This window comes from Brassica napus, chromosome C5, assembly GCF_020379485.1.
Source record: "Brassica napus cultivar Da-Ae chromosome C5, Da-Ae, whole genome shotgun sequence".
NCBI lineage: Eukaryota > Viridiplantae > Streptophyta > Magnoliopsida > Brassicales > Brassicaceae > Brassica > Brassica napus.
This window is the reverse complement of record NC_063448.1, coordinates 47,986,176-48,013,746: the sequence shown is the minus strand read 5'-3', so window position 1 is coordinate 48,013,746 and position 27,571 is coordinate 47,986,176. Positions and strand designations below refer to the sequence as shown.

At 35.2% G+C, this 27,571-nt stretch overlaps 3 protein-coding genes and 1 long non-coding RNA gene across 15 annotated transcripts; 1 reads left to right on the top strand and 3 right to left on the bottom strand.

Moving 5' to 3' along the window:
* Window positions 1-29: 29 nt before the first annotated feature.
* LOC106402029 lies at window positions 30-3,203 on the bottom strand. 2 transcript variants are annotated; one of them, XM_022703396.2, is made up of 6 exons: window positions 3,020-3,203; window positions 2,789-2,863; window positions 1,554-2,519; window positions 611-1,440; window positions 462-518; window positions 30-381 (listed from the first exon to the last, which is right to left on the bottom strand). In XM_022703396.2, exons 3-6 carry the CDS (start codon window positions 2,482-2,484, stop codon window positions 139-141), a joined length of 2,061 nt encoding a protein of 686 aa, XP_022559117.1. In that variant the 5' UTR covers window positions 2,485-2,519; window positions 2,789-2,863; window positions 3,020-3,203; the 3' UTR covers window positions 30-138. The 2 variants fall into 2 exon arrangements, with proteins under 2 accessions (XP_022559117.1, XP_013698115.1); XM_013842661.3 differs by having other exon boundaries at window positions 2,768-2,863; window positions 3,020-3,202.
* A 6,539-nt stretch (window positions 3,204-9,742) lies between these two features.
* LOC106401853 (nuclear transcription factor Y subunit B-3) lies at window positions 9,743-11,728 on the bottom strand. 2 transcript variants are annotated; one of them, XM_013842459.3, is made up of 3 exons: window positions 10,868-11,728; window positions 10,254-10,312; window positions 9,743-10,118 (listed from the first exon to the last, which is right to left on the bottom strand). In XM_013842459.3, the coding sequence occupies exon 1, from the start codon at window positions 11,451-11,453 to the stop codon at window positions 10,956-10,958; it is 498 nt and encodes a 165-aa protein (XP_013697913.1). In that variant the 5' UTR covers window positions 11,454-11,728; the 3' UTR covers window positions 9,743-10,118; window positions 10,254-10,312; window positions 10,868-10,955. The 2 variants fall into 2 exon arrangements, with proteins under 2 accessions (XP_013697913.1, XP_013697911.1); XM_013842457.3 differs by having other exon boundaries at window positions 9,743-10,308.
* A 2,097-nt stretch (window positions 11,729-13,825) lies between these two features.
* LOC106400004 lies at window positions 13,826-15,916 on the top strand. 2 transcript variants are annotated; one of them, XR_001280218.3, is made up of 6 exons: window positions 13,826-14,726; window positions 14,816-14,878; window positions 14,968-15,004; window positions 15,108-15,243; window positions 15,383-15,508; window positions 15,628-15,916. It is a non-coding gene; the product is annotated as an uncharacterized LOC106400004 (long non-coding RNA). The 2 variants fall into 2 exon arrangements; XR_001280217.3 differs by having other exon boundaries at window positions 13,830-14,878.
* A 6,551-nt stretch (window positions 15,917-22,467) lies between these two features.
* LOC106399793 (TSA1-like protein) lies at window positions 22,468-27,329 on the bottom strand. Of its 9 annotated transcripts, none has more exons than XM_013840245.3 (27): window positions 27,173-27,329; window positions 27,006-27,057; window positions 26,780-26,919; window positions 26,621-26,690; window positions 26,423-26,500; window positions 26,297-26,344; window positions 26,131-26,196; window positions 25,982-26,029; window positions 25,820-25,885; window positions 25,682-25,729; window positions 25,546-25,608; window positions 25,415-25,462; window positions 25,263-25,331; window positions 25,124-25,171; window positions 24,985-25,047; window positions 24,858-24,905; window positions 24,701-24,766; window positions 24,580-24,627; window positions 24,408-24,476; window positions 24,283-24,330; window positions 24,131-24,175; window positions 23,996-24,046; window positions 23,857-23,892; window positions 23,725-23,769; window positions 23,610-23,639; window positions 23,421-23,524; window positions 22,468-23,344 (listed from the first exon to the last, which is right to left on the bottom strand). In XM_013840245.3, the coding sequence occupies exons 1-27, from the start codon at window positions 27,245-27,247 to the stop codon at window positions 22,643-22,645; spliced, it is 2,274 nt and encodes a 757-aa protein (XP_013695699.1). In that variant the 5' UTR covers window positions 27,248-27,329; the 3' UTR covers window positions 22,468-22,642. The 9 variants fall into 9 exon arrangements, with proteins under 9 accessions (XP_013695699.1, XP_022558718.1, XP_022558717.1 ...); XM_022702997.2 differs by having other exon boundaries at window positions 23,725-23,766; XM_022702996.2 differs by having other exon boundaries at window positions 23,857-23,889.
* Window positions 27,330-27,571: the final 242 nt, after the last annotated feature.

Sequence of the window (27,571 nt, the reverse complement as noted above, 5' to 3'; positions counted from 1 at the left end):
GTGTGTCAATGGTAACAAACAAAAGAATATACAGAAACTTACATAACTAAAGAATATCAGCGAATTTGATAAGAATTGGGTTTTGTTTATCCTGGATCATGAACAACTAAAGCAAAATAAACGAGGGCAAGTACACACTTAGGGTCTCATGCATTTGACTAGAACATCTACAAATCTCTTGTACATGTGTTGCTTCATGTACATCTTCTCAACCTTCTTACGTCCTTCGCTTCCTAGCTGTAGCCTTGTAGATGGGTTTCTAAGCAGAAACAAGAGATTCTGAGCTAACACTTTGTTACCTAGCCTCCCCACAGGGTGTAGCAGCCCTGTCACATTGTGCTCCACTATCTCCTTTGTTCCTCCTGCGTCTGTTCCAAGCACCTGGTCCCATGAAAAAGAAAAAAACAATGATTAGGATGAACAACATTTCATTTTCGTCTATCAAAATCATTTGTTCTCACCGGAAGACCATAAGCCATTGCTTCGATAGTCACTCTCCCAAATGTTTCACCAATTCCCTGTTTCACAGATTGAACAAAAGCAAAAACGAGACTTGAACAACGCTCTGTTTTATGTAAAGCCATAAAAGGATCAAGATAAGAAACGTTACCTGGGAGTTTGTTACGTAGACATCTGCTGCAGAGTATAGTGAGGCAACACGAGTGGTCGCTAAAGTCCACACAACCGAGTTCGATAAGTTTCCGTTCTTTGACAAGAAGTTCAACATTTCCTTAACGTATGCAACTTTGTTGCTCTTGGACCCAACTGATCCAAGAAGAAGCTTAAGGTCTTGTTTCTGTGTTACGTTGGCAGAGAACAGCAGCTTCCTTTTACCGGTGGCAGACAGAACAGACGGATTATCAACAACACGAGACTTGATTTTCATCTTTCTTGCTGAACCTCTTAACCGATGTCTGACTGAAAGACTAATCTTTTCTTTCTTGATGCCATTGAGGTTCTTGATTTTGGACTGAGTACCTTTAGCAACTTGTTCTGGTTCATTTGCTCTTTCTAGTGCCAAGGCGGCAGATTCAAGGAGAAGAAGTTGTCCTTTCGTCGGATTAATGCTGCTAAGAGACATCACAAGCATATCTTTATCTGTCAAACCAAATTCCTTTCTGACTGATTCACGTAGTGCTTGTCTTTTCGCCTTCATCATCTCTGTGGTCAGTGTTGGAGTATTCAGCGAACTGGAAATCCCGGCTACGAAAGCCAACTCATCATTAACAGAGAGCGAAACGATAACTGGCTGAGACCTAAGCTTTATGTGCTCCTCTTCGCACCATGTTAACCACTGTTTGCTCTGTACTTCAGATAGAAAAATAAGCAGCTTCACCCGGTCAAGTACAGGCTTTGCCCGATCAAAGTACTCTCTCCGGTTCTCCATTACCCACCAAGCTATTTGACTTCCACCAGCTGGAAAGTGATCCATGTATTGATCTGCGAGAAAAGAAGATTCAAGAAAACATGTATTGAATGAGCTAGTACACATTTATAAACATGAAAAATTAAAATAAGTTCGTGTAAGTAGTGATGTCAAAGAATCAGCATACCAATCCATGTAGCACAAACAGCTGATCCTGCAACGACAAGATCTGCTTTCATGGCGGTTTTGAAGCTGAGTTCTCCTTTATCTTCAACCACTTTGATCCTTCTCCTTATGAGCTCTTGCAACAAACCACCCCTTCTGCTCAGAACCACCGCATAGACCGTTGCGCCACAGCTCATAAGCTCGGAAGCCAGCTCCATCATCGAGATTGGAGCACCGGTCATTGAAAGCTCATGGAAAAGCAGGACGAATCTCCTCGACCAAACAAGGCGTTTAAAGTCTGACTTCCTGTCACACGTCCCTGATCGCTTCTGCGGACTCCACTCAAGAATCTTATCCTCTAGTGACCCAAAAGGACCAAAAAGCTTACCGTAGGTAACATTCGTCTTTGGAAGCTCTGGATCTTGCTCATCCAAGTCCTCCACAACTTTTCTCACCTTCTGAGTCTTACTACGTGAGCTACGACCAGCCTTTCTCCTCCTCCTCCTCCTGGCACTCAAGCTTCGCCTAGGTGTGCCATCCTCTTTCTTGGCCAGAGACACATGCATCCTCTTATTAACATCCACATGTACTACATTAGTACCATCCACTACCAAATGAGTAGTCTTATCAGCAACCGAATCCACTCGTTTATTCTGCTCCACATGCAAAACATCTTCCCTAAGTTTGCCCCCAAAGCGCAAGAACTCAACTTTGTTATCATCAACATGCGCCCATCTAGACTGAACATAGAATCCAAGATAGGTCCAAAGAGTAATCAAAAGCAGCCAATAGAGCAGCCGGTTACTTCTGAACCACTGAAGAGCTCCGCCATTAGCTTTGACCTCTCTACGTGGAGTCCTGCCAGAATGTACTCTCCTGAATGTAGGTGAACCCCTTGGAGGTGACGACTTGAAGCTGCCTAGTCGCAGTGGTGATAGCCGAAGATCCTCCATAGTTTCTTGATTACAACAATAGCATCATGAATATCCTAACACGGCAAGAATTAGAAATCAATCATCAGCATGCTATCAAATAAGTATAATTCAGATATTTATATGTAGTTTCGCTTGTTGTGATCGAAGTTCGTCAAAGTGCTTTTGTTTCCTAAATCTGGAGAAACTAACTAACTGCTACGTTCTCGAATTCGAATTTGATCAATGAGATCGCGTTTATTCGTTCGTTCGAGAGAAATCAATTCCAGTTTCAAGATCGAGATCTTAGCAGCGAGTAACTTACTATCGGCGAAGCTAAGCGAACCTTCGATGATCCGAATGATGGAGCTGCTTGCTCTGAAGTAGAGAGAAACTAAGATTGAGGCGAATCTTGAGAAATCTACGATCGAAAAAGTAAAACGTAAAGTCAATGTTCAATCAACGAAGCTAGACGAAAGTCATACGGTGCAAAGAGAGGAGAAACAACGCAAAAGCTTGAAGAAGAAGCAGAGACGAAGACGAAGGAGAAAGATAATACAATGCAGAGAGTATTCACCTGCGAGTCTAAAGCTTGGGCCGTTCCGATTCCAAGAGCTGAACAGAATCGCCGGGAGAGAGAGAGAGAGAGAGAGGTCGGAGTTAAACTGAGTCAGAGCTGCGCAAGTGGCTAATTTTTTCCGTTTCTTTTTTTTTTTGAGCAACAATTTTTTTCCGTTTCTTATTAATTGATTTTCCCCAGTTGTTTGTTGTTGGTTCTTCTCAATTAATCATTGTTAGCTGACGTCGTCAAGTCAATAATTAATCAATGGTTCACACGTGCTAGCAACTCGTGTGGATTGCAAATGCTCTGTTTCATTATTTCCTGGGGTACTGTACTGTATGAACTTCAAAGAAAAATTGTAGAATTAAAGGACTAAACTGAAAAAAAAGAATTAACTTTTGAGGTAAATCATGAAAAGGAATCGATCTATTATAAATCAATAGTTGGATGTCCATAACCGGTCCGATCCATTACCGGCCCATACAATTAGAGAGAGACGGCTACAATTTGACTATTTCCTAATTCGTTTATGTTTATAATTTGTAATTTTTTTTATTATTGTATTTCCATTTATCTCTCTTGTAACTCCTATATAAATGGAACACTTATTCATTAATAATATACAAAAACTTACAAATATAAATCCTTAAGTTTACAACACGTTATCAGCACGATAGCCTCTAACACCCTGAGCCTAAAACCAAATCGCTAAAACCCTAAAATCCTAAATGAAAAGAAATCTGCCTCGGAACTTCGAAGATGCCGTTCTCCCAAACCGCGAGGACCCAGAAAACGATACAGATATCAAATCGAAGCCCTGGCCGAGACGAATCAGTCAGTGCAAACCGCTTGTCGATCTGACCACCGATGCGCCGATTTGCTTTGGAACCCTAATCTGAACCCGACAATACCGACGAACCCTAATCTGTTCGCGACTCCGTTCCAGCTCGTGTCCACCTAATCAGCTCCAGCCCCAAGGTGTTCCTGATCCTAGATGAACTCAGCTCCATCCTACATCAAGGACAGCTCGCGATCCGACAGCAATAGCTCCCGTTCGCATCAGAGCCGCTCGCGATCCGATAGAAGCAGCTCGCGTCCCAGCCAGCTCGAGGTTCATTCTTGGTGGTCCGGTTTCTACAAACAACTAAACTAAAGGTATTTCGAATTCTAAGAACATAATGAATCGAATTTGGTTGATTGTAAAGAATGAAACCCTAAAATATAATCTCTAAGATGAAAGCCATAGGATAATAGATCAATCCCTAAGCGAGTAAATTGAAGCTCTATAAGTTCGATCCCCAAACCCTAAAAATCGAGATTGATCCATTGATCAATTAAAATCAGAACCTTAAAAGTTTTGAATCTCAAATCAAATCCCTTTGATCTAAGATCAAATTTTCGAAATCCCTAAACCCTAATTCGAAAACTACGGATTAATTAAAACTGATTGATTGATTGATTGAGATTGAATTTGATCATCCTGAAATTGAAATTGCTTGTTAGTAAAATCGAAACACTAAAACCCTAATTCCGAAAATCGATTTTGATTGTTTGAAATTGAACATTGATTGATCACCTAGAACTGTTGTTAGGATTGTTCAAACTCGAATCTGATTGTTTGGCTTGTTTAAACTAAAACCCTAATGACCTAGTTTAGATTATTTTAAAATCGAAATCTGAAACTACATATTAGGTTAAACTGTTCTAGACTTGATCATACTCGTGGCCGTGTGGCCTTGTTGCATTCATACCATAACTTAATCACATTGATTGATTGCAATTACACTTAGAACTTATTCTAGGAATGGTGTTGAATTGAATCAAATATCCGTGTGGCTTGATCTTTGCTTGGCCGATAGGTTTGCTTGTTTTGATTACATCATGAACTGATAGAAACAAACCGTGTTAGGATTGCAATTACACGACAAACTAAATGCATAAAAACGAACTAGTTTGCATCCATGGCCGTGCGGCTTGCTCATTGGCCGTGAGGCATAGATCTTGGCTGTGAAGGGTTGTTTGATTGTTTGAACATAAAACCCTAATCGTTTAAACATTAAAAACTATTCCTAAAAGATCTAAAAATATTAATCTATAACTTCAGATGTCGAAAATCAACAACCTTGATTTCACTGCCCTAAATATATCTGGAGACAATTACCTTCAGTGGGCGCTCGATGCTAAGATCATCCTGAAATCCAAGGGACTCGGTGAGTGTATCACCGAGAACAATAATGCCAATGAAAAGGATCGTTACAGAGCCATCTTGATCATTCGTCATCATCTAGCTGAGAGTCTCAAGGATCAATACCTAACCATTGAGAATCCACTAGATCTTTGGAATGAATTGAAATCGAGATATGATCACCAGAGAACGGTGATCTTACCAAAAGCTCGGTTTGATTGGATGAATCTGAGGATCCAAGACTATAAGTCTGTGGACGAATATAACTCTGCACTGTTTAAGATTGTTTCTAAAATGAAACTGTGTGGTGAAAGTATTACAAAACAGGATATGCTTGAGAAAACCTTTTCCACTTTCCATGCAAGCAATGTGCTGTTACAACAACAGTACCGAGAGAAAGGTTTCAAAACCTATGCTAATCTTATTTCTTGTCTCTTGATCGCTGAGCAGAACAATGAATTACTAATGAGAAACAGTCAGATGAGACCACTTGGATCAGCTCCACTACCTGATGCACACGCTACAGAGGACAGTAAAGAGTCCAACCACGTCCAAGGAAACGGCCAGCATGGCCGTGGTCGAGACAAATCGAACGGGCGTGGCCGCGGTCAAAGATCCTTTGGCCGCGGACGAGGAAATGGTAGAGACCATGGACGGGACCGTGGCTCATTTGGACGAGGCCATGGTCGTGGCCGTGGATCTTCTTTCAAACCCCAACACTCGACTAAATCAGAGAAATATGTGTGCCATAGATGTGAAATGAGCAATCATTGGGCTAAGACTTGTAGGACTCCCAAGCATCTAGTTGACCTCTATCAAGAGAGCTTGAAAGGGAAGAATCCTGAAGCCCATATGACTTACCAAGATGATGAAAACGACTTCAATCATAAGAAGGACGATCTTATGGATTATGAAACTTCAGATTGTCTAAAAAAAAAAACTGAAGATTGATTTCGACATTTGTAATCTAAATTCTATGTTCTTTGTTTTGATGTTTTTCATTTCTATGTTTTTCATTTCTATGAACTTGTTTTATTAAAACTTAATAAAAGGAATGAATGATTTTTGAAAACGCCAATATGATTTGCGGGTATGGTACACATTAAGGGCTATGGCCAGATATGTATAAGGCCAAGCATTTAGATGCTTTATATTCACCCAGAAAAACCCATTGAGATTATATAGAGATATAAGAATGAATGGTTTCCATATTGAAACAATGGGCGAAGGAAACAAAGAGTTCCTTCAGATATATGTATAAAATCTCTCAAGACCATAATGAGTCCTAAAAAAAAAAAACTATACATGCATTCTCTATTGATCTAGACTATGCCAAGATCAGTATGATAGAGGCAATAGTCATGGTAACCAGAATGGTTTACCCACGAAATTATACACTTTATGGTATGACTGGATTGGTCATCCTGGTCCAAAACATGATGCGAAATTGATATTGGAAAGGGCACAAAGAGTTATCCCATAGAATCTCACGTGTGTAGCATGAACACAAGAGAAACTCATTATGCCATGATGTCCCAAAGCACTTAAAGCTTATAGTATGTCCATGAGGGGCAGTGAGGACAAATCCACACATGTCCATACTATATATAGCTTGGCTGAATCCTTTTATAAATCTGTATTGGCCATTACCCATAGGTCTAAACTCTCAGTCCAAGGCTTGGGGACACACGAATTTACATGCATCTTAACTAATAAGCATCAGACCATTAAGTGAACATAAATATTCCCATCTCAAATTTATTACGGGTCATGAGCCAGACATATAACATCTTGAGATATTTGGATAAGCCACCACAAATATATGTGCCTTCTAAGATGGATCCTTAGAAGAGAATGAGGATGAGGATATATGTTGGATATGAATCTCCCACAAATAATGAAGTATCTTGAGCCAAATATGGGTGATCTATTTAGTGGCCAAGAACACGGATTGCAAAGTTTAATGGATCTGACTATCCAACATTAGGGGGAGAAAATAATAAGCTGGTAAGAGAAACATAATGACATCGACCATCATTGTCTTGGCAAGATCCTCGGACTAAAGAATGTGAAATATACGTCCAACGATTATACATTTACAAAGGTAGCTAATCAAATGCCAGACACATTTGCTGACCCGAAAAAAATGACTAAGTCATATATAAACCAGCTTGTCAAGCACCAACTAAATTGATGTCCAAGAGAGACACAATCAAGTTGCTACAGAGTCTATACAAGATAGACCAATAAGTTCCAAAAGATAAGAATCCTCGGAAACAAAAGAGAAAGGTGCATAGAATGATAAAACAAATCCAAGGTCAAGAAAACCATCCCAGACATAGAGATAAGGCCGGCCGGCTCTAAGGTACAGGTACCAAACAATGTAGCTTGGGACGCCAAGCTGCAAATTATTAAAGGTCCTGATAATAATGAATCTCAATCGATTATATCATGTCTGGAACATAATGGAACACAATAAGGAATGTCGACATAAGATGATACAAGGTAGCACTTGAATTTATGAATATAAGCGAGGATCATGAACCCACGTCAATATAAGAGTGCACACTCGTATAACAGATTGAATGGAAACGTGGGGTTAAATTATTTAAAGAAGAAATGCGTATTTGGCCATATGATTAAAACGCCATATGATGTTAAAATCAGTGGATATAAATGGGTCTCGTGAGGAATATAAATCGTGAGATATAAAGCTAATGTTGCACAAGGATTCTCACAAAGACTAGTAATAGATTATGAGGAGATATACTCCCATATGGTGGTTGCAACTACTTTTAAGATTTCTCATAAGTCTGGCTATATAAGAGAGAAAATTAGACTTGCAGCAAACTGATTGATGTAGTGACTGCATATTTATATGGTCCACTGGATAATGAAAGTAATAGAGGGTATTGAGCTGAATGTACAACAAGTTCTCGAGAACAATATTGATAATCATCGAAATATATGATCTGAATATCCTAGGAACCTCTGGATACAATTTCCCAAACGGTTGAATACCTTAAGAAAGAATTCGAGATGAAAGATCTCGGGAAAACAAAATTCTGTTTGGGATTACAACTTGAGTACATAAATGATGGGATCCTTGTGCATCAGATGACATACACTGAAAAGGTACTCAAGAGATTCAATATGGCCGATTGCCATTCTCTGACCAGTCTCATGGTCTTGAGGTCTCTCGGCCTGGACACTGACCCATTCCATCCCAAGATGGATGATGAAGATGACCTAGGTCCCGAAATACCATATCTCAGTGCCATAGGAGCTTTAATGTACTTGGCAACTCACACACGGCCTGATGTCGTGAACCTACTATCTAGGTTTAGCTCATGTCCGACCCAGAGGCATTGGAATGGGATCAAACATGTTCTTCGTTACCTGCAAGGAACGAAAGACTTGGGTCTATATTATACTAACCATAACAAAGATGGTTTAGTTGGCTTTGCTGATGCTGGTTATTTATCAGATCTACATCAAGCTCGATCACAGACAGGATATGTCTTTACACATGGAGGTACGGTCATATCATGGCGTTCCATGAAACAAACCATCGCGGCCACTTCATCTAATCACTCGGAAATCTTGGCCATACATGAGGCCAGCCACGAGTGTGTTTGGTTGAGGTCGATGACCCAACACGTCCGAGCTGATTGCGGGATGGCCGAGTGCAAAAAGCCAACTGTGATGTATGAGGACAATGCTGCGTGCATTGCTCAGCTCAAGGACGGTTACATAAAAGGTGATAGGACGAAACACATATTGCCTAAGTTCTTCTTTACTCACGAGCTTCAGAAAGCCGGTGAGGTCCATGTCGTCCAAGTACGATCCAGTGACAATTCAGCTGACCTATTCACCAAGGCACTTCCTACCTGCACGTTCAGGAAGTTCACGCATCAGATTGGGATGTGTAGGGTGAAGGACCTCCACTGAGGTTCACATCAGGGGGAGTAGTACGTGTTGTACTTTTTTTTCTTCATCATGGTTTTGTCCCACTGGGTTTTCCTGATAAGGTTTTAATGAGGTTGTATGGTTATGGCATCCAAGGGGAGTGTTATAAATCAATTGGTGGATGTCCATAACCGGTACGGTCCATAACCGGTCCATACACTTAGAGAGAGAGACGGCCCAACCCTAGAGAGAGAGGCGGCCGCGAGACTTTGAGAGCAGAGAGAGGCGGCTACAACTTGCCTATTTCCTAATTCGTTTATGTTTATGATTTGTAATCTTTCCTATTATTGTTTTTCCATATATCTCTCTTGTAACTTCTATATAAAGGAAACACTTATTCATTAATAATATACATTAATAATATACAGAAACTTATAGTTCTAAATCCTTAAGTTTACAACACGATCTAAGTATTAAAAATAATATTTTCTCACTCAAATTTTAGTTAGTTAATTACTTAAAACCACGGCCCTTAAACCACATAATCTGCTGAATTTTAATGATAAATGTAGCCGACACCAAAAAAAATACATATACTGAAGTGGTTAACTTTTTGGCCGTCGTTTCATTGAATTATCAGAAAATGGTGAACTAATAATCTCTATATAATAATGTGATTTGTTTAATAAACTTAAGTTAAAAGAAAAAAGGGAGGAAAAAACTGAAAATTTGATTTTGACCCCTCAACTTTTATTTCTTTCCAATTGTGACCCCTACCATTATTATTGGCATCTACTGCTGCTAGCCACATCATACTCCTTGTAAGCCTGAGAAGAAGTCGTACCAGATCGTCTCCGACTACTTCAAATTCAAAAGTTTCTTGACGTAAGAGATTCTGATACATGTTAGCAAAAAAAAAAAAAAAAAATTCTGATACACAACGCATCTCCTCGTTGAGCCAGAGTCTTAGCGAACGCAAACTCAGCGTCCAGGCCTCTCTGCTTCTCCATTACAGATTCTCTGAGAAAGTTGGCACGGAGAGTGAGATGACACTAATCTTTGAGTGACTCTTTTTGTATTTGGCTAGCAAGGAGATACGACCAATATAATCTAAGCTGGGAACCTAGCAACGGGTACAGTGTGCTATAATCTCACCGAAATTATAATAGTTTATGAGTACACGGGCTCTTAAATGGCGTATAACACCCATCTATCTGCAAGAAACATAAACAAAAAGAAGACAATTCGAAATTAGCTCTCTTGCCAAGTTTCTTTGGTTATAACATTCACAAGTATTGAGCTTCAAAGCGAACCAGCAGGCTTTTGAAGACCTACACCAGCTATACAAGAAAGAACATAGATAGAAACATGGAGATTTAATCTTACTTTTAATAGACCAAAAATATATAACTACCCTCCTTTGCAGCAGCAGTGATAAAACATGACACAGAAACGACATAAACAGAGAGACGGAAAAAGAGAGTTCTTACAGTACTTTGTAGCAGCCTTTTGCACTTGTAGAATAGACCAAAATGTTACACTACACTCCTTGTTTCAACACGAATTATTAAGGCTTTGAGAGTAACAAAAGGATCAGGTTTCTACAAAGGCCTCTTTTCATGCAACACATTAATTTATATACAAAATGATATAGAATCCTCATCTAAGCACAAACACTTGTTGGACCATGAATGGCTCTGATCAAAAACATAAGAAGAAATAGCAAGCAGAAATAGATTAAAAAAAAAAAAAGAAGATAAGACATTTACATTGCATATAGTATTCTCCTGTGAGATCCATTTCGAGTTAACCAAGTCAGAGCTGCCGCAAGGAGAGAGCAGAGACGTTTCTCATTCTCTAATTTATCCCACTTCCACCGTACACGTGTCCTTGATGATGATGCCCCATCGTCACAATCCCACCGTACATCCCTCCTCCTCCGGATCCCCCGGAGCTTCCATTTCCTCCGCCGCCGCCACCTTCCTTATCCCCCTGTCTCCCCGTCGTCATCCTCTCCCCTTCCAACTCCCTGTACTTCTGCAGGTAGACCTTCAACGGCTCCACGTAATCCTCGAACCCTAGCGTCGTCATCGCCCAGAGAAGATCGTCGCCGTTGATCGTCTTCCTCTTCTCTCTCTGACACTTGTCGGACGCCTCGCCGGTGACGAAGCTGATGAACTCCGATACGCACTCCTGCACGGTCTCCTTCGCGTCCTTGGAGATCTTCGCGTTTCCCGGCAATGCTTTCTTCATGATCCGGCTCACGTTCGCGATCGGCAGAAACCTATCCTGCTCACGCGACGACGCGCCGCCTCCGTCCTTGTGGCCGCCTGAATCGTTGTCGGAATCCGCCATCTCAGATCTAACGGAAATCGGAGGTCGCCGCTAGAGAGAGAGGAAGAGAGAGTGTATTGGGTCCGTTGGATCGAGAGGATAATAATCGGATCGTGGTGACACGTGAGTAGTTATTGGTCGTTCCTCTGTCGATAAGATTTGTTACACGTGGCTTTGATCATATCCGTTAGATCGAAAGAGAGACTTGAGCCCTTGGCTTCGATCCTTACCTTATCTTCTCCGCAACATTAATTCCAGTGAGTGGCATTTGATTTCAATAAACAAGAAAATGGTGGACTAACTCTTCTTCGATGAATTTTTTTTTTTTTTTTTTGATGAAATTTTAAATTTATTCATCCAGTGGGCATCTTTTACAAAAGAATCATGAAGCTTCTATGACTACTCTAATTCTATGTGTGACTGAAAAAAGAAATAAAGAATGGCCATCTACATCATTTGAATGAACCATCTTTGAAACAGACCTGCATACTTATGATCTGCTCGATACTTGAGAGACGAAATGCGGTTCCTCATTGCCTTATCTATCACAGCACACATGGCCTCAGCTGTCCTCCAGCTTGTGTGGTGACGCCTTGCATTACGTTCTCGCCATATGTGATAGACGGTCGTCTGGAAGAGCATTTTGAGAAGGATAGTATCCATACCAACTCGCAATGTCTGCAGATGATCCAACGTCAGCTGCCAATCTGGATCTATATGAGAGCCAAGGAGTCTATTTGCCAAGTTGTGTCATACTGTGAAAGAGTACGGACACGCGAAGAACAAATGAATTTCTATAGAGTCAGTCACTTTTAAGAGTTGATTGATCTAAAAAATGAAAATTTATATAAAAACTTATGAAATTTGATCATAACTTTTTTATATTGGAATAGATTTTCATGTATTTGTATTACTTTTTTTCTATCGTTATTTTTGTAAAATAAATATATAATTTATTTATTTTAAATCATGTAGCATGATTTTTTTATTTTTTATTTCAAATTAAAAAATAATAATAATAGTGACACATACATAATTAGCCAATTTTCTTAAATAGTTTCTTTTTGTTACAAAAAAATCTCAGAGAGGAAAAAAATCAAAATAGGTTTCATTAAAAAGGCAAAAGACGATTTATAGATATATAAATAATAAATAATAAAAATAAAAATAAAAATAAAGTTTTTTTGATTTCGAATTATATGTATAAATTCGAATTTTTTATAATTTTTTTAAAAAAAATTGAACTTTTTTCAAATTTTTTTGTCAGTTTAGAATTATATGTTTTCAAATTCGAACTTTTTTAACAAAATGAGTTTTAGAAAATGTATTTTTGAAATTCAAAAATGCTTTTTGAAACTATTTTTAAAATTTTAATATTTCTAAATATAATTATATATTCAAAAATGATAAAACAATATAAATATAATTATATATTAAAATGTAAAAGTATATAAAATTGTAATGAATTATAGTTTTTGACATATAATTTGGATTTAAAATGTAAAAGATATTTGGCAAGAATAACTATTTTGTTTCTAGTTTTTTTATCACATGAATTTTGAAAATCACATGAATACATATGATATTTTGAAAGTTGAATCTTATGAGTAAAAATGAACAAAATTCATCTTCCAATAACACTAGATTTAGTTAGAATTAGAGAATTAATAATAACTAATTTTTTTAAATAACTAGGATTTTGAATGGATTTTGAAAATTCTTAAACCAATAACAATGGATTCTATTAAGACTTTTGAAATCTAAGAACTAATAATAATAATGAAATCTCAAAGTTTCCAAAATTCATGAGAATTCACTAACCAATAACCCCTTCCCCCCTTACATGTTTCCCTTGAATTTTTAGAATCGTTACATTATTTTATTTTCGTACATTGTCACAATATACAAAATTCACTACAACTTTTTCTAAATTTAACAAATCTCTCCACTTTGAAAATCAACACTCTATAGAAATCTATGTCTCACTAACACCCCCTTAGCGTAAGAGACCATTTAATACAGATGCTACATCAGACCATTTAATCCAGATACTACATCAGGAAAATCAACAACACTAAGTTCATTTTTACACTCTAGAAAGCAATAAACTTTGTTCTTTTATAGGAACATGAACTGAACGAGAACAAGGGAGAAGGAGAAACCAATTGTGATGCAACTCACACCTCCAGTCAGAATTGGACCAAGCGCAGCAGGAGGTCCCAGAGGTGGAGTCCATCCAAACCTAAGAAAAAAGAGATTTATTGTCAAAAAGTGAATAAATTTAAAAACAGAAAAACTGATATAAAACTGATTTGTAAACATACGAAGGAGAAGGATCCATGCAAACAGCTACAAAAAAAAAGACAGAGGAAATCATAAGCTTTTACTATATGAAATTTTTTGGTTTTTCTTGAGAGAGAGAGGAATTACTTGGAGGAGAGGTCGAACTTGCACTTATATAGAAAATCGATATAATGATTTCATATCTATCTATAATAATAAAACATACTTGTCTCTCTCCTCCTGCGTCCACGTCAGCAGGAAAGGAGGGGGGCAATTGAGGACACGTGTCTTCCTTTTAGAACATTTACTCTCGATTTGTTTCAAGTTTAGACATCTTTTTCACTTTCAGTTTGGGCTCATTTAGTTGTTTTGGCCCAAATTATAATTAATTTAGAGAAACCCTACCTTTCCTCCTTTCGCCAGAGAAAAAAAAAGCAACTTTGGCGACTCCCTTTCATCTTCTCAGATGACGTTACACCTTCGAAAATGACAATTAATCAACTACTCCCACTATGTACTCTTCAATCCTAATTCGACCTTCGTTACATATAAAAATGAGGATGAAGCGTATGAGCGATAAAGCGAAATCCTTTTGCTTTTCGAATTCTAGAATTCGAGTCCATTATCACTAAAACACCTCTCCACATTGTGACTTCTCAAGTTCACTTATCAGAGCTAAAGGTTGGCCGCTGCAGAGAAACTGTTCAGATTAGACTAATTCGATTTGGGAGGCCCTCAATGTGAAAAAGGAGCTGATGGTGATCGACATGCTGCTTATTAATGCGAAGGTTAGCCGTAACCTCATTTCAATTTTTAATTTGCGATTTAAAGTTTTCTAACTTTTCCTGTACGTGGTTCATTACGATCTGTTGATTTGAGTGCTTTTGATGTTGCAAGAAGCAAACCAAAATTACGGTTTGGTGACGCTCCTGTCACGATTAGATTTCAGAGTAGTTCCCATTACGTTCTCAGTAACTTACCGAAGTGTGTGCCCAAACCGGAAGTTATAGCGTAATCATCTTCCTACAGCAAAAAAAAAACGTGTACTTCAGGTCAATGCTTTGGTAATCTAATTATGAATTTCCAAACTTTCTGTGAAGTGGTTGAGGATGATAATAGTAGTGCACAATCCACGGAGTTCCTTCTTGCTAGGCAGAGTAAATGTAAGCTTTGACAATGAGTGTAATCAACTTTACTTAACGTTTCATGTTTTTTTTCTGAGTATTCTTGGATTTGATTTTGTTTGCTTTAGGAAAGATCATTGTGCAAGCAGAAATAGGAGAAGAAAGGTTGTTTGCTTTTTAAGTTGGAACTTTAAAGTTGACTTTAAACTTATTCTTTTTGCTAACTCTTTCAAACAATGATGATCTGTGTTTTCCTTTTGCATTACAGTTGCTGCTTCTCAAGTTGTTTGGATGGCTGGTGTGGTGAATTCAACGAGGTCAAATAGGTTCGCCAATGGATTAAATATCACTCATGTTGCTGCTCTTTTTTATTCTTCTACAGCTTTTGCGATCAAGAACCATGGGTGAGTACTACAGCAGTAACATGTTATGTGATCTCGAACTCAATATACTAAGATGATGTTATGCATGGCGATATAAAACCCTTGAAATACCTTTGGTCAATGCTTCCACGTTCCAACTAACACCATTGTAATTTTGCAGGCAGGGATGTCTATATATGCTTAAGTGTGTTCGATGGCATAGCCTACAAATTTCATATAAAATTTCAAGCCTTTGGCTCAAAACCTAAGGTTTTGTTTTGGTATAAATCCAGAAAAAATGTTAGAGGTGATATACTACGTGTCTTTTTAATCTCCTGCATCTGGAACATAATAGCGATGTTTTAGTTATTCAAATGCGTCAATTAACTCATCTCCGTGTTAACCTTAAGCTAACTTTCTGTTCAGGTCAGTTATTCCTCAACGCCACTTCGAGCACTCATTTATTATTTGACTCGGAAACTTCAGGTCAAAAGGTTGTTGACTGCTTAGTGGGTAAGGTTGAAGATGAAGCCTGGAGCTTGAGAATACAGAGGTCGAGCCGCTCGCTGCACCATACTTATACAAATTGAAGCTGAGGGATATCTTTTCCTTGGATTTTCTTGATGATTCTAGAGATTTAACTTCTTTGAGCCGTGTAACTGAACCACCTTCTAATAGGAAGTATGTTGCTCTCTAGGATGGAATTTTCGTCGTTGCTGATAATCTCAAAGTATTAACCGCGTTTAAACCAGAAAACTTTACGTCGTATGCTTATGATGCTCTTCTTCTTCCGGGGCTGAGCAAATCAGATAAATCTAAGCATGACAATCTATCTTGTAGTGTAGTTTATTCTCATAATTTTCTATAATATATAAAGATATATTGAAATCCCCTATATATTAATAGAGAAGCATTTGAAAAATTAGAACCTTAATTTTGTATTAATTAAAAAAAACCCCAAATCCTAGGTGACATTCTAAATGCCTTCTAAATTTCATTTGAAAGAATTCTAGAGCATCTAATATAAAGTATAATTTAATCTAATGGTGTCACATTATTCCATAATTATATAACGCTAGAGAACATTATATTAACCTAAAATATAGGAAATGTGTATTCTTTCCTTAAATAAAAGCTATGAATTACCTAATATGATTTACATATATATGGCAATTAATGATTATGAATAATTAAGATTTGATAACAATTTTTTCATCCTTCTTCATTTTTGTTTAAATTTATATTATTAAAAAAAATTAAACAATCACATTAACTATATAATAAAAAAATTAGATTTTTTCTTATATGTTATATTTTGAATTTTTTAAAATGACTTTAAAATTACAAAAATGAGGAAACCTTATATGTTATATAATTTTTTTAAAACGACTTTAAAATACAAAAATGAGGACATCGTATATGGTATATTTTTCTTATACATTAGAATTTTCTTATATGTTATATTTTGAATTTTTTAAAACGACTTTAAATTACAAAAATGTAAGTTTTCCTTAAGTATACGACTAAAAACACTAAAATGACATGTATCAATTCGATGGTTGATTTGAAAGCATTCAAAACCATATGGAAGATAAAAGTCAAAATAATTTAACTGTGGAAACAATATTGTTCACTTTTTTCAAGAATGTGTTCGATGGAAAAAATAAGGTTTTTATGTCATAATTTGTTTAATGTCCACTAGAGAACATTATATTAACCTAAAATGTAAGAAGTGTGTATTCTTTCCTTAAATAAAATCTACAAAATTACCTAATATGATTTACATATATATGACAATTAATGATTATGAATAATAAAGATTTGATAACAATTTTTGCATCCTTCTTCATTTTTGTTTAATTTTATATTATTAAAAAAATAAACAATCACATTAACCATATAATAAAAAATTAGATTTTTTCTTATATGTTATATTTTGAATTTTTTAAAATGACTTTAAATTACAAAAATGAAGAAACCTTATATGTTATATTTTTTTAAAAACGACTTTAAAATACAAAAATGAGAACACCTTATATGTTATTTTTTTCTTATATGTTATATTTTGAATTTTTTAAAACGACTTTAAATTATAAAAATGTAAGTTTTTCTTAAGTATACGACTAAAAACATTAAAATGACATGTAACAGTTTGATGGTTGATTTGAAAGCTTTCAAAACCATATGTAAGATAAAAGTCAAAATAATTTAACTGTGAAAACAATACTGTTCACTTTTTCAAAAATGTGTTCGAGGGAAAAAATAAGGTTTTTATGTCATAATTTGTTTAATGTACACTAGAAAACTTTATATTAACCTAAAATATAAGAAGTGTGTATTCTTTCCCTAAATAAAAGCTACGAAATTACCTAATATGATTTACATATATATGACAATTAATGATTATAAATAATAAAGATTTGATAACAATTTTTGCATCCTTCTTCATTTTGTTTAATTTTATATTATTAAAAAAAATAAACAATCACATTAACCATATAATAAAAAAATTAGATTTTTTCTTATATGTTATATTTTGAATTTTTTAAAATGACTTTAAATTACAAAAAATGAGGAAACTTTCTATGTTATATTTTTTTTAAAACGACTTTAAAATACAAAAATGAGGACACCTTATATGTTAGATTTTTCTTATATGTTAGATTTTTTCTTATATGTTATATTTTGAATTTTTTAAAACGACTTTAAATCACAAAAATGTAAGTTTTCCTTAAGTATACGACTAAAAACATTAAAATGACATATATCAATTCGATGGTTGATTTGAAAGCTTTCAAAACCATATGGAAGATAAAAGTCAAAATAATTCAACTGTGAAAACAATACTGTTCAGTTTTTTCAAGAATGTGTTCGTTGGAAAAAATAAGGTTTTTATGTCATAATTTGTTTAATGTCCAATCCGATCAACCCATGATGTATTAATTATAGTTTTGTTCCATTATTTTTAATAAAAAATAATCTGATCCATCGGAAAGAAATTATATAATAACAACAAAAAATATTTTATATATATAAATAAAATGATCAAATATATAAAAGAAACTATCGATAATATATACAAATAAATTCACTCTGCGCAAGGCGCAGGTCTTATCCTAGTCTTTTGTTATTTTGCAATACTAAATTGATCTCCACAAACGGTTGTTCGCATTCTTTATAGGAGCCACCTCTATGTTTTGACATGTAGTTTCTGTGAAGGAAATTTTCTAAACACATTCTTACAACACCAATGGCAACAGATCAAACAAGTTCGTGTGCTTAAAACTGTCGGCTGAATACTGTGCCCACATTTAAAATACTACTCAAATCACACCTATACAACCAACTAACGAAAACCAGTTACATTCTGGGCACATGTGGTAAAAGACCCATGAAAAATAAAATATATATTCCTTCACACCAACGTACGAAATACTGTATTTATTTCAATTATAAAATACTAAAACAGTTATAATTTTATTTAGTTTTACCTAGTATAATATTACATTAATTAAGTTATGAAAATCAATCAAATGAGTTTATTATATTTTTCAAAATCAATTATTTTATTCCAAACAAAACTTAATATATTGTTTCTTTTGACTGAAGGCATAAACTTAATATATTTATTATAGAAGTAAACAATCGGTTTATAAATATATTTTTTAATATATATCTTTATCATTATTAAATAATAATAAATTAAAATAACCTCACGATTTTAAAACAAGAATTATTTTTACATTTTAATTAGCCAAACTCGAAAATATATAAAGTGATGTATAGACTGAATGAGACAAGTGAAAATGGAAGTAGATGAAACAAAAGAGAAAAAATAAAAGAAAAAATAGAAAATTCAGATTTAAGTTGCATTTTTTTGTATTTTATTGTGGTCCTGTTCGTTTACCGTTGTCTCATACGGATCAAAATTAGAAAGAAAGAGAGAGATACACAAAAATCGCATGTTGTTTGGACTAAATATCTAATCCTGAATTAATTTCTCTGTGTAACTTTCTGCCACAAATGGCATAATCATAGAAAGAGAGAGGGAGGGAGGGAGGGAGGGAGAGAGAGAGAGAGAGAGAGAGAGAGAGAGAGAGAGAGAGAGAGAGAGAGAGAGAGAGAGAGAGAGAGAGAGAGAGAGAGAGAGAGAGAGAGAGAGAAACATTTAGTCCCAACGAAGCGGAAGATCAAGTTGGTGAGCCGAGTGATGGGAAACCTTCCCGCACGGTTCCCTTATCATCCAATTGAAAGCATGGAATACATGTTAACATACCATGACATTCACAACACTCACAACAACAAAAGCATGGAATACATGTTAACCAACATACCATGACATTCACCACCCCAATTCAACATACCTTATTGAAGAAACCACCCAAAACGTGATGAATGAAGTAAGAGACGACATCAATATCTTAGCTAATCAAAGTTACTCTAACTATGAAAAACTATAACCAAAACGCAACATCAAGACTAGACGTTGATCTTATCATCACCGATCTAGAGGGTACTAATAGGCCTCCAACTACGGAAGATGAAAACGATATATGCATTGTATGCTACGAAAATTACAACGATGGAAACAATCTTTGCTCTCTTACTTGCGGACATAATTTCCATTTTCCTTTCATTGATCAGTGGCTTCGTACAAAAATAAGTTGTCCGGTATGTAGAGAATGTAATCTATGATGCCAGCTTAATAAATAAATAAATAAAAAGGTTTACTGGGTGCTAATCTCCAATATCATGTCACTTTCCTCCTCATTTCGATATTTTCTTTTTAATATTTTTCTTTTTTCTTTCACACCATTTATATATTTCCTTTTCTCACCATTACAAATGTCTATATTTATTAAACCACACTGTTTCCAAATCAGAAACTCATTTACATACCGCAAATATAAAATCACCAATGCAATAAAATATATCCATAATCGTGTATTGAAAAGTACCAAATCGCAAGTTAAGCTCCCGAAAAATGACATTGTTTCCTTATGAAAACGGACCGATGCTACAAAATTGTAGATTTATGTTGATCTTTACTTTGTACCTCTATGCTTTGTTTGCTGCTCCTTTTTATTTTTTTTTAAAAACCCTCCCTTTTAATATATTATATTTATTAACCCTACTCTTTCTGTTCTCATGCAATCTCCTCTAATCCCACTTCCTTATACAACAATAACTTTCAACCCAAGCTCCAACAAATTCAATCTTAATGATAGGTAAAAGGTTGACACCGAAATTCTATTTAAAATTTTTATCGTATACATATAAACTCTACTATTCATGTTCCCATGCATTCTCCTCTAATCCCGCATCCTTTTACAAGAATAGCTTGCAGCCCAAGCTCCGGCAAATCCACAGCACTCACTTCCACACAAACGCCTATGAGTGGTATTGTTAAAGTTATATTTAAATAAAATCAAATTAAATCACGAAAGAACACAGCTTGAATATGTGTTGGTTGAGAAATATATCTCTAAGAAGTATGTGTCGATTAGAGGTGTCCTTGATTCAGTATATTAAAGCCTTCACTTGATATATGTAAAGATACAAACTCATTTTATTATCCAAATTATATTTAATTTGGTGCAACTGTCACCTATTTATTATATTATCCAAATTATATTTAATTCTTACTTCATTCAAATATGAGATACAACTTACGATAGCCTGGACAATTACAAAACAGACAAATATATTACTATCACTAACCAATACCAAATAGATCAACAAATCCTTAACAACTTATTAGACAATAAAACATACGAATCCGGCGCTACGCGCCGGAATACCCCTAGTTCATATAAAAACATAGCTGTATCTATAATACTAACTAATCTCTTATAATGTCCATATATGCTTTATAAATAATTAGGCTTTGAAGATTGGAAGGATTATATTTAACGAAACATACTAGAATTTCGATTTAAAAAATGTTTTTCATTTAAGCCAATTAATATAGTGAATAAGGTACTGTTATGATTGAAAAGAATAATGTTATGATGATTGAATAGAGTTTTAAGATGAATTATTGTTTATTGATTGTATATTTTGTATTACTATTTAGAAAAAGAAATAAATATTTGACAAAAAATATGTAAAAATTTAGGAAAATATTAGCAAAAAATTAATAAAAAGAACGAAATGATAATGAAAAAAATAAGAAGAGGCGAAGAAGATGCATAATATATGTTGGTGAAGTTAATGTGATAATTACTTATATAATTTTACAAGCATTTGTTATTACTAAATATTCATAAGTTATTACATCAAATTTATAGAAATTTTATGACTGATTTTCAAGCTATTTAAAGTTGAAAATTATATATTTTAATGTTTCAAACTATATAATATTGTATACATAATATATTTTCATACAATATTTATATCCGCGAATTCGCGGGCAACCATCTAGTATAGATAACACAGTAATATGAAAATGGTTACACTCATCACTTATGAATACACAAAAAGCATTGGTTTCCGATCTTAATTTGTAGATTTGTTTTATTAAGTTAAGTTTTTTTTAAACAATATTAAGTTAAGTTTAGGAGACAAGTTTTGGCAAACAATAAAAAAGAGAATAGGCGTAATAAGGCTCTAAGTATTCATTATCTTAAGGTATTTCCATTGATTAAGGCCCATGAAAGCCTAGTTACTAGTAACTGATCATATTAGTGTGATTACTAGTAATAAATTTCAGTTACAAGATAAAGAATCTGAATTTGTGATTATGGCCACCGAACTCTTCTTTCTTAACAATTGTGGCCTATACAATTGTTATGGGTATTTCGGTTTTAGTTTGGGTTTTTTTCGGTTTTGTTTTGATTTTAGAGATTATAGGATATTTTCGGATATTTATTAAATTCAGTGTGGTTATTTCAATTTTCGATACAGTTTGGGTAATGTTAGGACTCGGGTGATACATGATAAAAGTTTGGAATTTGGTTTCGGTTTTTCGAATAATTTTAGTTAATTTGGGTTACTTTTTCCTGGTAATTCCAGTTTGTAGAAGAATTTTTTTTGGATAATTTAGGTATTTTAGGTAAAACATCGGGTAGTTCGAATAATTCAAAATATTTTTAATAAAAAGCATTCAAATAATTTGGTTTATAAATTGTAATTTTAAAATATCTAATTATTTTAAAAATAAATATAATTAATATTGCTAGCTATATAATTTATATTTTAAAATTTTGGATATTCTTTCCGTTCCATATTGATTTTTTGGTTCTAAAAATCTAGGATACCTTCGGATATTTATGAAAATGGTTTTTTTTTTGAATCTATACGGTTCAGTTCTTTGGACTAATACATGATTTGTGTTCAACCTCTTTCTCCTGATATAACCAACAAACAAAGTCTGTAACAAAACAACACCAATAAAAGAACCACAACTATGCTTTAAGCAAGCAAGAATCTCATTAGTTCATCAGTTAAGTGAACTAAGAAACTCAACCCAAATATGTTCTGCTCTCTTAGTCGTCTCAAGAGCGAACTCCTCAGCAGCTTGCTCGTCCTTTGCCTTACGCACAGCCGCATGATACTCTTCATAAGCCTGAGAAGCCTCCTTAAGAAGTCGCCCAAGATTAGTCTCCGTCGACTTAAATTTCAGATCAACGCTCACTTTCTCCGCTTCAAGCTTAACCAACAGTTTCTTGATGGCGAAGATTTTGATGGACAGCGCGTCTCCTTCCTGAGCAAGACTCTTAGCGAGCGCGAACTCCGCGTCCACGGCTCTCTGCTTCTCCACGGCGGTTTCTTTGAGAAGTTTGGCGCGGGTTCGAGCGAGGTGGACTCTCTGAGAAGCCTCGAGTCCTTCTTTGATGACGGTTTTGTATTTGGCTAGTAAAGAGATGTAACCAATGGAAGCTGAGCTGAGTACCTCGTAACGTGTACCGGCTTCTATAATCTCGTCGAAGTTCGGGTGGTGCACTAGGTCACGTGCGGTTAGACCGCGTAGCTTCTTTAGGGTTTGCTTTAAGCTCTCTAGGGTTTCTGATGTAGCGGATGATTCGCTTGTTGTGGAAGTAACTGATGAGCCAAGGACTGTGCTTACCTTTGAGGTTGTTTCTTTTCTATGGGTGTGGACAAGATTGGTCAGTGATGTGGTGAGGCTAGAGGTCTCTGAGTCCTACCAAAATCAAAAGATGTAACAAAGTCAAGAAACTGATTTTAGATGTTTTGAAAGTAAAATCTAGTTAACAAACCTGGGATTTTGATTTTTCAGCGAGTATCTCTGCTAGGTTAATGGAAGAATCTGTGTCTGCCTTAAGACCCTCTTTGTCTTTGTTGAAACAACCACAGACACCATCTGCAAGAAACACATACAGAGAGAAAAGACAGTTAAGAGTAGCTCTGTTGTGAGTTTCTTTGGTTTAGAAAGCTTCAAAGCTAACCTGCAGGCTTTAGAAGACTGTCAAACCCACCTGTTGAATAAAGAACATTATAAATATTGAGACATAATTTCATTTTAGAGAAATATGTTTGTGAGAATCTGAAGGTGTTACTTACCAGTTTTCTGCACTATACTTATGGTTGGTGGATTCTTTGCAGCTGCTGTGACAATAAATGTAAGTGCAGTGTCAGAAACAAAAAAAAAATCAAAGATATAGACATGACATAAACAGAGAAAGAGTTTCTTACAGTCTTTTTCAGCAGCCTTTGCACTTGCCGCAGCTGCTGCACATTAGAAGTGAACAAGAAGACCAAACCAAACTCTTAGATTATATAGAGTAATCTCCTTGTTTCATTATGGACTATTGTATTTGATTCTCGAGACTACCTTCAAATTCCCGTTCTATTTCTTCCAACATACTGTTTCTCTGAGTTTCAGCTGTTAACAAAAAGGGACAACAAGTTTTACGTTTGATCTCAGAAGGCTTTGAGAGGAACAATGGTAGCAGATCATTATTATTACCTTGTTCTTCATGATTCTTGATCTCGGCAAGGCCTCTTGTGGCAGCTGAAACATTGAATAGGAAATAAGATATGTAAGCACACTCTTTTTGTAATTTATGTGGATTCATCAACTTAACAAGACTTATTGCGCCAAAAACGGTTCAAAGGTACCTTCAAACTCGCGTTCAATAGCATCAAGCATACTCTTTCTCCTTGCAGCTGTAACAAAAGTTTAAAAACATTCAGGATACATTAGAAACAAAAATATAAAAAGATACAAGGGGAATGATTTTTACAGTGTTCATCATCATCAGTGCCTTGGGTTGAATCACTAGCCTTTAGCTCTTCAAGACCTTTTGTAGCAGCTGCAAGTAAGAACATTAAAAGAAAAAAAAAACTTATCTTCTTGATATATTTTAATGGGTTTACATTTTCAGGCTAAGAAGTTCAATGTTATTTGAAAGTAACCTTCAAACTCGCGTTCGATAGCTTCAAGCATGCTATTTCTCCTTGCATCTATAACAAAACATTAAACCATTATTCATAATACAAACTGATCAGAAACAAAGAAGTTAAGAAAAGTTATTACTATGTGCACTGTCATCTCCTTCAATGAAATCATCAAGGTTTAGTTTCTTAAGACTACTTGTAGCAGCTGCATAGTAGTTTTGATCAAAACAGAGGAAAATGATTCAATATTTGCTATTGTAACCACAAGATCTCATTAACTAATATGTTGAAAGTACCTTCGAATTCACGCTCAATCTCATCCAACATACTTTGCCTCATTGCAGCTGATAACAAAGACAAAAAAGACATGTCTGAGACTAACACTACAACGAAGGTAAAGGAACCTACAAAAGGTTATCTTACATTCGTCTCCCTCATCTTTGTTATCAGCAAGATCATCAATCTGCTTAAAACTTTCTGTAACGGCTGCAAGAGAAGGAAACAAAACTCTCAGAACTTCTTGAACCAAGAAAAGAGTTAAAGATCCTCTCTGCATATATACCTTCGAACTCACGCTCAATTGCATCTAGCATACTTTGTCTCCTGGTAGCTGTAAACAAGACATAACATTATATCGATCTAACAAAACTGAATGAGTGAGAAAAATTATCAAAGTAGAGATAGAGATAATAGTTTCATACCTTGTTCTTTGTCATCATCTTCGACAGTGTAAGCATTAATCTTAAGCCGTTTAAGACCACTTGTAGCAGCTGCAAGAAGAAGAAGATGTAACAAAAGCTTTGATCTAATTTTGAACCAATTAGAACAGACATTGAGTATAATGTTAAGATACCTTCAAAGTCACGTTCGATCTCATCTAGCATACTTTGTCTCCTTGCAGCTATAATAAGACAATGAAATATTATGAGTTCTTTAGTTGATATTAAAGGTAACATGAAAGTAGAGGGAAAACAAAAATGTTACAGCGAGATTCATCATCTGTGCTTGAGGTTGAATGCCTTAGTTCTTCAAGACCTTTTGTAGCTTCTACAAGCAGAGTAAAAAGCAGGCCTAAGATGGTATTGTAAAAGATACCTAACTAAAAACAGTATACTTTTACCTTCAAACTCTCTTTCAATCTCTTCCAACATCTTCTGTCTCCTTGCAGCTATAACAACACACACAAAATCTGAGTCAAGAATACTGTAAACAAGAACAAGACATCAAAAAATGTAACAATGGGATATTGTTTTGTTACCGTGTTCTGCGTCGTTGACTCCGTTTAGATCATCAGCCTTTAGTTGTTCAAGACCTTTTGTAGCAGCTTCAAGAAGGAAGACACAAACAAAATGTTAGCTAACATTTTTAGAGTATCATGTACTTAAGCTAAGTAGATCTTATATTGAGTGTGTCAAGATACCTTCAAAATCGCGTTCAATCTCTTCTAGCATGCTCTTTCTCATTGCAGCTGCAACACAAGAACATAACACAGAGTTTGGACTTAGAATATCTGAGGAAGAAGCAAATGTGATGGCAAAAAGTACTAGAGGAAGAGTGTATGGTTTTTACATTGTTCATCGTCTTCTCCTTGAGTGGAATCATCAATCTTGAATTGTTCAAATCCAGCTGCAGCAGCTGCAAGTAATTATGAGACAATGAAGGAATAGTAAGAATCTACCAACAACAGTGGCTTCAAGAACTATATGTGGAGCTTGGCATAAACATGGAAAGGTACCTTCAAATTCGCGTTCAATCTCTTCCAACATTTTCTTCCTCTGAGCAGCTGAAACAACAAAGGCATCTTAAGAAACACACTTTTAGCAAGAGGGTTATAGATGAGAAAGCTTAGTATTTTCTTAACCTAGTTCTTGATCATCCTTAGATTCATCATTTTTGTTGATACCATCAGATCCAGCTTGTTTAAGTTCATTGATTTGTGCTGTGATCAAGTAACATCAAAGAAAACCAACTGTTCATGTCAACATTTTGATTCAAGCTTCTTCCAGAAACATAATCATCTTTTAAAAAGAAAACAGATCAAAACAGAGTCTTGACTTGCCTTGGAACTCAAGTTCGATATGATCCAACATACTCGAAGGTTTATTGACTTCATCAGTAACAGCTCCTAACTATACATCCAGAGATTAACTAAGAGTTCATTACTTTGCAAGAATCAGCAGCAGAGTCCAAGGAAGATAAATAATAAACAGTAATTGACCTGAGACGAGGTATCAGCAGAATCTTTAGTAGTTTCCACAGATTCTTTTGATAGAGACAGAGATATTGTGTTGTTATCAGTCACTGTACTGTTTTTCTGACCACTGATCTGGTCTCCTCCTTCGTTGCCTTGGAGAGAAGCTGCAACCAAAATTCATTTGTTTGTTCTTTTTAAGATTTTGTGTTCATAACAGATTAAATTAGCTTAAATAATATATTAATATTACCTTGATATTCACGCTCAATCAGATCTAAATTCAAACCTGTAGTTCCTTCATCCTAAAATCCAAAAGCAAAAATCAATACGTTTATTAAACCAATTGATATCATCATATATTTGGTTTGATAAAGTTAGTATATGGTTAAAGAAAAGGTGTTTATGAGAGTTACGTACCTGGCAAGAAACTTTATAAAAGCTTGAGAGGATGAGACACAGAGACAAACACAGAGCTAAGAACTTGGTTCCCATGGCGTAGAATGTTATCACAAGATGCCAAATGACAGTGTCTCTGAAGCTTGAGGAAACACATAAGAGGACTTCAATTAAAACACTCAGAACTCAACGTGGTTTTTTTGTTTAATAATAGAAATTCACGTGGCTTTCTTTTTATATATTTTCTACGTTCCTGCTACAAAAATATGATTAGGCTAACATATTTTTTTCTTCAAATATAAATAGAGTATCCACGCTAGCTAATTAGAATAATATGTACTAAGACCATTTCTGATAGAACACTATTTTTTTTAAATACTTTATACTAAAATATAATAACTCTATAATATAGTTGAATTT